Source organism: Pseudorasbora parva, chromosome 24, assembly GCF_024679245.1.
Source record: "Pseudorasbora parva isolate DD20220531a chromosome 24, ASM2467924v1, whole genome shotgun sequence".
NCBI lineage: Eukaryota > Metazoa > Chordata > Actinopteri > Cypriniformes > Gobionidae > Pseudorasbora > Pseudorasbora parva.
Genome location: NC_090195.1, coordinates 1,154,705 through 1,167,419, shown reverse-complemented (window position 1 = coordinate 1,167,419; position 12,715 = coordinate 1,154,705). Strand labels below are relative to the sequence as shown.

Here is a 12,715-nt window from a genome sequence, read left to right as displayed (position 1 = left end):
TGCGGGTTACTGTATTCCTGTCTGATCATTTCATTTGAGTTTCCTTTAGTTCTTTTCTAGTTTCTTTTTTTGATTTTTGTAATTTTCAAATTTTTAGTTTTTAATTTTCTTTACTGGAGGCTGTTTTTATGCATTTCTATTTTTTTCTCCTTTCTGTTTTTCTGTCTTTTATAATTTTTCCTTTTTTTAATTGTCTCTTATGCATTTATTTTTCCTTTTTACAATATTTTCATTATTATTGTTCCTTTTTTTAATTATTCTTAAATATTTATGCAATTTTTTTCCATTTTATTTTATGTATTTTTACTTATATTTATCATTTTATACAATTGTTGTTTATTTTTCCTTTTTAGTTTTCTATTTCTATTGGTTTAATTTATTTTCTTTATTGATTATGTATTTCTCATGCATTTATGCATTTTTTTAATTTCAATTTTTAAGTTGATTGATTTTTTTTTTTAAATCATTTTTATTAAACTTACATTTTTTTACTTTCATTTATATTGTATTTTTAATTTAAACAATTTCTTTGATAATTTAAACACTTTTTATTCATTATTTTATTTATAATATGATTCTTCGGTCTCCCTCTCTCTGGTGTGAATCTTCTGTCCGAGACTAATGTCCGTCTCTCGTCCCGTCTCCTAATGAAGCGTCCCACATTCACCCTCACACAGAGAGTCCATTCAGTCCCATGAGCCTCCAGTCATCCGCAAACTCCCTCCGCTTCCACAGCATTCATTCATAACGTGTGAAGTTCTGATCTCTGCATTAATCACAGCATCGCTCCATATGAAATCTGTGCGGTTTACTGTTCCTGATCTTTACTTCAGAAGCGAGCACGAGATCAAAAAATCATCTCTGGCAATGTAACGAGGCTCTGAAATAATGATTAAACTTAAACGGGTAAAACTATACAAGGTTTCATCAGTTAAAGACAGAGTTCACCCAAAAATGAAACTTCCCATCATTTACTCGCCCTCATGTTGTTCCAAACCTGTCTGAGTTTCTTTCTTCTGCTGAACACAAGGGGAGATATTTGGAAGAATGTTTGTAGAGAGCAACCATTGACTACCATAGTAGGGGAAAAAATACTACAGTAGTCAATGGTTGCTCTCTACAAACATTCTTCCAAATATCTTCTTTTGTGTTCAGCAGAAGAAAGAAACTCATAGAGGTTTGGAACAACATGAGGGCGAGTAAATGATGGGAAGTTTCATTTTCGGGTGAACTGTCCCTTTAATATGAATGAGTTGTTGCGCTGATGTTCTTCGCCTGAAGGAGAACAGGAAGTGATTTGATGTGAAAGTTTATTCTGCACAGGTTAAGAGAATAACATCCGCTATTCATGATCAAAAACAGGAATATATACACAGGAGGTTTGCATTAAAACACTCAAGGCTTCAAGTGAAAGTTCAGATGGGTTAAAAGAGTCCATCAGGGCAACAATGTGCTGCGCTGACCGTTAAAAGAGCGGCTCGAGCTCTGCTGGAAGACACGGTTAAGGCTTCTGTGGCGAATAAGCAGACCGCCGCGGTGCATTGTGGGAAGCGGCCTGAGCTCAGTATGTGGAGGACGTGGTGCTCATGGCGTCCTCGTTCATTCGGCTGCTGCCCGGATGGAAACTGGCGAAATATTTCACATCCTTATCGACGTCCGTCTGCAGAGAGACGAGTGTGTGTTCCAGAGCTTCCTGCTGACAGCCGGCCGACGACAGGAAGTACTCTATGGGGACACAACACACACACACCGTAAACACACAGGAAGAGCTCTACTGGACACACGACACACACCGTAAACACACAGGAAGAGCTCTACTGGACACACGACACACACCATAAACACACAGGAAGAGCTCTACTGGACACACGACACACACCGTAAACACACAGGAAGAGCTCTACCGGACACACGACACACACCGTAAACACACAGGAAGAGCTCTACCGGACACACGACACACACCGTAAACACACAGGAAGAGCTCTACCGGACACACGACACACACCGTAAACACACAGGAAGAGCTCTACCGGACACACGACACACACCGTAAACACACAGGAAGCGCTCTACTGGACACACGACACACACCGTAAACACACAGGAAGCGCTCTACTGGACACACGACACACACCGTAAACACACAGGAAGAGCTCTACTGGACACACGACACACACCGTAAACACACAGGAAGAGCTCTACTGGACACAAGACACACACCGTAAACACACAGGAAGCGCTCTACTGGACACACGACACACACCGTAAACACACAGGAAGAGCTCTACTGGACACACGACACACACCGTAAACACACAGGAAGAGCTCTACTGGACACACGACACACACCGTAAACACACAGGAAGAGCTCTACTGGACACACGACACACACCGTAAACACACAGGAAGAGCTCTACTGGACACACGACACACACCATAAACACACAGGAAGAGCTCTACTGGACACACACCGTAAACACACAGGAAGAGCTCTACTGGACACACGACACACACCGTAAACACACAGGAAGCGCTCTACTGGACACACGACACACACCGTAAACACACAGGAAGAGCTCTACTGGACACACGACACACACCGTAAACACACAGGAAGAGCTCTACTGGACACACGACACACACCGTAAACACACAGGAAGCGCTCTACTGGACACACGACACACACCGTAAACACACAGGAAGAGCTCTACTGGACACACACCATAAACACACAGGAAGAGCTCTACTGGACACACACCGTAAACACACAGGAAGAGCTCTACTGGACACACGACACACACCGTAAACACACAGGAAGCGCTCTACTGGACACACGACACACACCGTAAACACACAGGAAGAGCTCTACTGGACACACGACACACACCGTAAACACACAGGAAGAGCTCTACTGGACACACGACACACACCGTAAACACACAGGAAGAGCTCTACTGGACACACGACACACACCGTAAACACACAGGAAGAGCTCTACTGGACACACGACACACACCGTAAACACACAGGAAGAGCTCTACTGGACACACGACACACACCGTAAACACACAGGAAGAGCTCTACTGGACACACGACACACACCGTAAACTAGTGCTGCAACGACGCGTCGACGTCATCGATGACGTCGACTACGGAAATACGTCGACGTTCGTGAAATGCGTCGACGCGTCGTGTCAGACGTTCATCTCGCGTAATGTTGGTTTCTGCTCCTGGTTCTATCACAAAAACCTAGACCGCGAATATCAAAAGTATGGGAATACTTTAAACAGAGGCCAAACAGTGTTTCCCACTCATAGACTAATTTGTGGCGGACTGCCACATAATCAATAACGGCCGCCACATTCGTCATTCATTCATTTTTACGCTATTTAAAAGACGCACGCATATTCGTTTAGCTGCATTTCCTTAAGTTCTCTCTCCGTCCTTTTGCGCGTCTCTTATTCACTCACACACACACACACACGCGTTGCATTCGACCGTAAAACAAGTTTTATTGCATTTTGGCGCATTTAGTATGACATAGCTTTTAAAACCAGAGCAGTTGAATAACAGAGTCGCGACACGCCTTCATCACGCGGCAGCGCGCGGTCACGGCGCTCATATAATTCTAAACAAACCAGCGCGGTGTCAATCAATACAGACCAGTGTTTCCCAACCGGGATCCCGAGCAAAAGTTGCGGGGACGCACTCACACCGCGGTTCACCTCACATCTGATGACACACCTTTAATATGGGTTGTAACTTGGAAAAAATGCTGTATGTATGTTTCTGTCGATGGATACACGCGCCGACTCCTCAGGTATACACTACAACAACAGCGATAATAAAAGAAAAACGTGGGCAAAACGGTCTCTCTTTGTAAACTTTATAAAACGCATGCGAGTGCTGCCGTACGTCCGAATATGAGCAGTCATTTTCACCGTCATCACCCCCGTGTAGCAAGGAGACTCGAATGAGAAGATCTGTCTCTGCACTCGTCCCAAAGCGCGCAAATAATGAGTTATCTTTCAAATCCTGTGCTTAAACGGACAAACTCACAAAAAGTATGTCAAACTGTCATAGCCTACTCTATGCCTTAAGTGAACTTTATACAGAAAATACGACGACTATCCGTGGGTCTTAAAGGGGCAGTAGCCTTCACTGCTTTCTGTTTAATGTCAAACAAAAGATAAAGACATCACTCACTGCTCCTGACTGAATAGCTTTTGTAAGTTTAATAAGGATTATTTTTTTTAATTTTAAACAGTTAAATGTGTGGTTATTTTACTTTTGATTACTTCATTCCATTTCTCTACCTAAAAACTAATGTTAGACCTACCTGAAAAGCATTGTTTATTTTGTTCTCATCTTTGCTCAATAGTATTTATTTGTGCTGCTGCTTCTATTTAAGTTATCTGTTCTTATTTTCTTAATTTTCATTTGACAGTAGTCCTTTTTCCCCTGAACATAGCAAATACCAAACTGTACAGAAACGTGAACCTAAAACCGTGATACAAAGCGAACTGTGAGCAGTCTGTACTGTTACACCTCTAGCGTAACTTATGCGAGGGGGTGCCACAGAATTTTGAAAAATTTCAAAGGCTAAAAAAATAAATCGTTAGATTAGTCGACTAATCGAAAAAATAATCGTTAGATTAGTCGACAGAAAAAATAATCGTTAGTTGCAGCTCTACCGTAAACACACAGGAAGAGCTCTACTGGACACACGACACACCGTAAACACACAGGAAGAGCTCTACTGGACACACGACACACACCGTAAACACACAGGAAGCGCTCTACTGGACACACGACACACACCGTAAACACACAGGAAGAGCTCTACTGGACACACGACACACACCGTAAACACACAGGAAGAGCTCTACTGGACACACGACACACACCGTAAACACACAGGAAGAGCTCTACTGGACACACGACACACACCGTAAACACACAGGAAGAGCTCTACTGGACACACGACACACACCGTAAACACACAGGAAGCGCTCTACTGGACACACGACACACACCGTAAACACACAGGAAGAGCTCTACTGGACACACACCGTAAACACACAGGAAGAGCTCTACTGGACACACGACACACACCGTAAACACACAGGAAGAGCTCTACTGGACACACGACACACACCGTAAACACACAGGAAGAGCTCTACTGGACACACGACACACACCGTAAACACACAGGAAGAGCTCTACTGGACACACGACACACACCGTAAACACACAGGAAGAGCTCTACTGGACACACGACACACACCGTAAACACACAGGAAGAGCTCTACTGGACACACGACACACACCGTAAACACACAGGAAGAGCTCTACTGGACACACGACACACACCATAAACACACAGGAAGAGCTCTACTGGACACACGACACACACCGTAAACACACAGGAAGAGCTCTACTGGACACACGACACACACCGTAAACACACAGGAAGCACTCTACTGGACACACGACACACACCATAAACACACAGGAAGAGCTCTACTGGACACACGACACACACCGTAAACACACAGGAAGAGCTCTACTGGACACACGACACACACCGTAAACACACAGGAAGCGCTCTACTGGACACACGACACACACCGTAAACACACAGGAAGAGCTCTACTGGACACACGACACACACCGTAAACACACAGGAAGAGCTCTACTGGACACACGACACACACCGTAAACACACAGGAAGAGCTCTACTGGACACATGACACACACCGTAAACACACAGGAAGAGCTCTACCGGACACACAACACACACCGTAAACACACAGGAAGAGCTCTACTGGACACACGACACACACCGTAAACACACAGGAAGAGCTCTACTGGACACACGACACACACCGTAAACACACAGGAAGAGCTCTACTGGACACACGACACACACCGTAAACACACAGGAAGAGCTCTACTGGACACACACCGTAAACACACAGGAAGAGCTCTACTGGACACATGCACACACACACACACACACACCTCGCTCCAGAAGCGTCTGCCGCAGGGTTTTGGCCAGCAGGACTCGCACGTTAGGAACGGGATCCGACGCCAGCTGGAGCAGCGGATGGAGAAGATGCTCAGAGAACTGATCCAGGGTCAGACACTCCTCCTCTACAGACAACTGACAACACACAGCAGATTCAGGACAACACTGATGAAGAGGAGGAGGAAGAAGAGGAGGAGGAAGAGGTAGAGGAGGAGGAAGAAGAGGAGGAGGAAGAAGAGGAGGAGGAAGAGGTAGAGGAGGAAGAGGTAGAGGAGGAGGAAGAAGAGGTAGAGGAGGAGGAAGAAGAGGAGGAGGAAGAAGAGGAGGAGGAGGAAGAAGAGGAGGAGGAAGAGGTAGTGGAGGAGGAAGAGGTAGAGGAGGAAGAGGAGGAGGAGGAAGAAGAGGAGGAGGAAGAAGAGGTAGAGGGGGAGGAGGAAGAAGAGCCTCACCTGACACACGAAGGCGAACGCCTGCCGGCCCGACCACTTCTGACAGTGACAAAACTTCTCCACCAGCTCTGCCAGAAAACTGACCAATAGAGACGAGCAGGACGACAGCTTCCTGATGATCTCACTGACCTACCAACAGAGACGATTCAGAGCGACTCACCCGGGGGCGACTCACACGGGGGCGACTCACACGGGGGCGACTCACACGGGGGCGACTCACCCGGGGGCGAGGCGACTCACCCGGGGGCGAGGCGACTCACCCGGGGGCGAGGCGACTCACCCGGGGGGCGAGGCGACTCACCCGGGGGGCGAGGCGACTCACCCGGGGGGCGAGGCGACTCACCCGGGGGCGAGGCGACTCACCCGGGGGCGAGGCGACTCACCCGGGGGCGAGGCGACTCACCCGGGGCGAATCAGTAGAACCAAAAATACTCATTCGGGAGAACTACTCAAACATCAGTACAGCCTCATGCCAAATAACCAGGCAAATCAGAAAGAAAAAAACAAAGAAAAATATAAAAATGGAAAAGGGGGGGGGGGGGTGGACTAAGAAATATAAAAAAAGAAATACAAATTAAATAATAAAAACAAAAAAAAATAAAAAAATTTAATTAAAGCTACACTGTGTAACTTTTTTAGTTTATTCTTAGCTAAAATCACTTAGTTCTTTCACAAATATATGTGCTCATTAATGTATATTTACTTCTTTCAACTAATAATGTATTCTCGTAATTTTATAATATACCATTGAAAACACATACGTGTTGAGGGTTCGGATGGCGGTCGCCATGTTGCTCCTCCATCTTGAAAGTACAGTAGCCAAAGAGGGACATACCCGTAAATTCAAGCTTCGCTTTTCGCGTTTTTACACTCGATGGCGGTGTGTTGAATGTGAAGAGGAGGATTGCTTGAGGCTGCTATATGATGATGGAGGATCACTCTTAAGCCCCTTTCACACTGCACGTCGGACCCGCAATATTCCCGGAGCATTGCCGGGTCGCCTTCTGTGTGAAAGCAACCACGTCCCGGGATTGATTACCGAATTCGACCCCGGTCGGGGACCTAGTAACATTGCGGGGTATGTATCAGAGTCGCCAAGGAAACGGAAAAGAGAATTAAGACGGCAACGCGACGGGCAAATCAACAAGACAAAAGTAAATATTGGAGTGGCCTTTCCAAGATGGAAAGAGCTCATGAGGAGCAACGATTTTAAAAAGAACGCCGACGTTGCCTGCGTTCTTCTCGACAGGTAATATTAATTCAGCCTATTTGTGTATATTGGAAGTTTTATTGTTGCTTGTCTAATTATATCATGGTGTGCTGTGCATAACACTAGAACGACGTCTAGGATAGTTTTCCTCGCGTCAATGATGAAAAAGTATTGTTTACCTTATAACATAAATCCGTGTTCTATGACGGATAACATGAGATTAATATTTTAATTGGATTATAATTTGTTTGCCTTACGCTAGTGATGTCGTACAATATACAGAATAACGACAGCACTGATAAAAGTTACTTTACTAAGATTAGCTTGCATTCGTCTGGGAACCTGATAGCTGATGTTAGCAATGAAATGTTAAAAATAACGAAAACGTAAAACTATTATTTATTTTACATAGATTAATTTGATCATAGATCATTTGGTAAATTAAATAACTGCAAATTATAATAGATTTCAAAAATTACCTCATCACTTGAGTTGACGCAACACTCACCGAAGAGGTCGAACTGGAAGCCATGACTAAATCGGCCCCCGTAGGAGTTGAAACGAAATCGAAATTGAGAGGAGCAGAAACTATTATTCACTGGATGGTCATATACCGTTTCACCACTAGATGGGGGAAAATATCACACAGTGTAGCTTTAAGTAAAAGAGAAAGTAAAATAAAATAAAGAGAAAAAGTGAAAGTGAAAGAAAGGCAGAGAGTGAGCATGTGTGTGTGTGTGTGTGTGTGTGTGTGTGTGTGTGTGTGTGTGTGTGTGTGTGGTCAGTACCAGTCTGTAGGACGTCCAGCGAACAGACGACACACGGTCAGTGCAGAGACAGAAGGCCAGCGGTCTCAGGTAATCATGGACGTCCTGCGCACTGTACAGCTCCAGCAGAAGCACCAGCTGCCTGTCACACACACACACGCAGTGAGACATGACATCATCAGACACGTCTCCTCACACACACACACACACACACTCGTCTGAAGGACTCGTACTCGGCCAGCTCGCAGCGAAACCTCCAGTTGCGGCTGTTGTCCGTCACCAGGAACTCCTGCAGCTGGTACAGATACTTCCTCCTCGTGTCCTGATGCAGCAGCTGGAAGAGGAAGTGACATCACCATCACACACACTGATGAAGAGCACGTGACATTATCATACACACACTGAGTGATGAAGAGCATGTGACATCACACACACACACCCTTTCTTTCACTTTCTTTCACATGACATCATCATCATAATACACACACAGTGATGAAGAGCACATGACGACATCACACACACACACTGCGGACCTTGAGGAAGTCGTAGAGGTGCTTGAGGACGCCGATGCGCACCTCGTCCAGGTCCTTCAGGAAGCTGTTGAAGATGGGCACGAGATGAGCCGCCGTCAGCTGATCGCCCAGGATCAGAGCCAGCTCGTGGATGGAGAACGCCAGCGTCCGCCGCACCTTCCACTGACACACACACACACACACACAGAAATCAACCGCTGTGATCCATATATCGTGATTGCTGTTTTAATGTGTGATCTAGAGCTGCAACTAACGATTATTTTTTCTGTCGACTAATCTAACGATTATTTTTTCCGATTAGTCGATTAATCTAACGATTTATTTTTTTACCCTTTGAAATTTGTAAAAATTCTGTGGCACCCCCTCGCATAAGTTACGCTAGAGGTGTAACGGTACAGATCGCTCACAGTTCACTTTGTATCACGGTTTTAGGTTCACGTTTCAGTACAGTTCGGTATTTGCTATGTTCAGGGGAAAAAGGACTACTGTCAAATGAAAATAAAGAAAATAAGAACAGATAACTTAAATAGAAGCAGCAGCACAAATAAATACTATTGAGCAAAGATGAGAATAAAATAAACAATGCTTTTCAGGTGGGTCCAACATTAGTTTTTAGGTAGAGAAAGGGAATGAAGTAATCAAAAGTAAAATAACCACACATTTAACTGTTTAAAATTAAAAAATAATAATCCTTATTAAACTTACAAAAGCTATTCAGTCAGGAGCAGTGAGTGATGTCTTTATCTTTTGTTTGAAATTAAACAGACAGCAGTGAAGGCTACTGCCCCTTTAAGACCCACGGATAGTCGTCGTATTTTCTGTATAAAGTTCACTTAAGGCATAGAGAAGGCTATGACAGTTTGACATACTTTTTGTGAGTTTGTCCGTTTAAGCACAGGATGTGAAAGATAACTCAATATTTGCGCGCTTTGGGACGAGTGCACAGAGACAGATCTTCTCATTCGCGTCTCCTGGCTACACGGGGGTGATGACGGTGAAAATGACTGCTCATATTCGGACGTACAGCAGCACTCGCATGCGTTTTATAAAGTTTACTAAGAGAGACCGTTTTGCCCACGTTTTTCTTTTATTATCGCTGTTGTTGTAGTGTACCTGAGGAGTCAGCACGTGTATCCATCGACAGAAACATACATACAGCATTATTTCCAAGTTACAACCCATATTAAAGATGCGTCATCAGATGCGAGATGAACCGAAGTGTAAGTGCGTTCCGGCACCTTTTGCTCGGGATCCCGGTTGGGAAACACTGGTCTGTATTGATTGACACCGCGCTGGTTTGTTTAGAATTATATGAGCGCCGTGACCGCGCGCTGCCGCGTGATGAAGGCGTGTCGCGACTCTGTTATTCAACTGCTCTGGTTTTAAAAGCTGTCATACTAAATGCGCCAAAATGCAATAAAACTTGTTTTACGGTCGAATGCAACGCGTGTGTGTGAGTGAGTAAGAGACGCGCAAAAGGGCGGAGAGAGAACTTAAGGAAATGCAGCTAAACGAATATGCGTGCGTCTTTTAAATAGCGTAAAAATGAATGAATGACGAATGTGGCGCCCGTTATTGATTATGTGGCAGTCCGCCACAAAATGTGTGGGAAACACTGTTTGGCCTCTGTTTAAAGTATTCCCATACTTTTGATATTCGCGGTCTAGGTTTTTGTGATAGAACCAGGAGCAGAAGCCAACATTACGCGAGATGAACGTCTGACACGACGCATCGACGCATTTCACGAACGTCGACGTATTTCCGTAGTCGACGTCATCGATGACGTCGACGCGTCGTTGCAGCACTAGTGTGATCTTTTTCATACTGAAACATTCTGATAAAGCGCCTTGATCCGCATATAAGGCGCTCCGGATTATAAAGAGCACTGTCGTTTTTGGAGAAAATTAAAGGCGTTTAAGTGCGCCTTATAGTGCGGAAAATACGGTAGTATTTTTGTCTTGTTTCTAGTCCAAACATCTAAAAATTATTAAAACAAAGTATTTACTAGAAAAGCAAAAGTAATTGTCTTGTTTTGGGAAAAAATAACTCTAAATGAAGAGAGTTTTTGCTTAAAATAAGATAAATAATCTGCCAATGGGGTGAGAAAAATAATCTTAATTCGTACATTTTTACTTATCCTATTGGCAGATTATTTTACTTTATCCTATTGGCAGATTATTTTACTTTATCCTATTGGCAGATTATTTTACTTTATCCTATTGGCAGATTATTTTACTTTATCCTATTGGCAGATTATTTTACTTATCCTATTGGCAGATTATTTTACTTATCCTATTGGCAGATTATTTTACTTATCCTATTGGCAGATTATTTTACTTATCCTATTGGCAGATTATTTTACTTTATCCTATTGGCAGATTATTTTACTTTATCCTATTGGCAGATTATTTTACTTATCCTATTGGCAGATTATTTTACTTTATCCTATTGGCAGATTATTTTACTCATCCTATTGGCAGATTATTTTACTCATCCTATTGGCAGATTATTTTACTTATCCTATTGGCAGATTATTTTACTCATCCTATTGGCAGATTATTTTACTTATCCTATTGGCAGATTATTTTACTTATCCTATTGGCAGATTATTTTACTTATCCTATTGGCAGATTATTTTACTCATCCTATTGGCAGATTATTTTACTTATCCTATTGGCAGATTATTTTACTTATCCTATTGGCAGATTATTTTACTTTATCCTATTGGCAGATTATTTTACTTATCCTATTGGCAGATTATTTTACTTATCCTATTGGCAGATTATTTTACTCATCCTATTGGCAGATTATTTTACTCATCCTATTGGCAGATTATTTTACTTATCCTATTGGCAGATTATTTTACTTATCCTATTGGCAGATTATTTTACTTATCCTATTGGCAGATTATTTTATTGATCCTATTGGCAGATTATTTTACTTATCCTATTGGCAGATTATTTTACTTATCCTATTGGCAGATTATTTTACTTATCCTATTGGCAGATTATTTTACTTATCCTATTGGCAGATTATTTTACTTTATCCTATTGGCAGATTATTTTACTTATCCTATTGGCAGATTATTTTACTTATCCTATTGGCAGATTATTTTACTTTATCCTATTGGCAGATTATTTTACTTATCCTATTGGCAGATTATTTTACTTTATCCTATTGGCAGATTATTTTACTTATCCTATTGGCAGATTATTTTACTTATCCTATTGGCAGATTATTTTACTTATCCTATTGGCAGATTATTTTACTTTATCCTATTGGCAGATTATTTTACTTATCCTATTGGCAGATTATTTTACTTTATCCTATTGGCAGATTATTTTACTTATCCTATTGGCAGATTATTTTACTTATCCTATTGGCAGATTATTTTACTTATCCTATTGGCAGATTATTTTACTTATCCTATTGGCAGATTATTTTACTTATCCTATTGGCAGATTATTTTACTTTATCCTATTGGCAGATTATTTTACTTTATCCTATTGGCAGATTATTTTACTTATCCTATTGGCAGATTATTTTACTTATCCTATTGGCAGATTATTTTACTTTATCCTATTGGCAGATTATTTTACTTTATCCTATTGGCAGATTATTTTACTTATCCTATTGGCAGATTATTTTACTTTATCCTATTGGCAGATTATTTTACTTATCCTATTGGCAGATTATTTTACTTATCCTATTGGCAGATTATT

At 42.5% G+C, this 12,715-nt stretch overlaps 1 protein-coding gene across 2 annotated transcripts in view; it reads right to left on the bottom strand.

Annotated features, from left to right (window-relative positions):
• Positions 1 to 1,293: 1,293 nt before the first annotated feature.
• Positions 1,294 to 12,715, bottom strand: part of ppp4r1 (protein phosphatase 4, regulatory subunit 1) — a 37,738-nt gene continuing 26,316 nt past the window's right edge. For both annotated transcript variants that reach the window (XM_067435142.1, XM_067435143.1), the window contains exons 15-20: positions 8,994 to 9,155; positions 8,694 to 8,794; positions 8,482 to 8,602; positions 6,484 to 6,612; positions 6,028 to 6,169; positions 1,294 to 1,725 (exon numbers count right to left, since the gene is read on the bottom strand). In XM_067435142.1, coding sequence (XP_067291243.1) covers positions 1,562 to 1,725; positions 6,028 to 6,169; positions 6,484 to 6,612; positions 8,482 to 8,602; positions 8,694 to 8,794; positions 8,994 to 9,155 — 819 coding nt within the window. In that variant the 3' untranslated portion in view covers positions 1,294 to 1,561. The remainder of the gene's footprint in view (positions 1,726 to 6,027; positions 6,170 to 6,483; positions 6,613 to 8,481; positions 8,603 to 8,693; positions 8,795 to 8,993; positions 9,156 to 12,715) is intronic.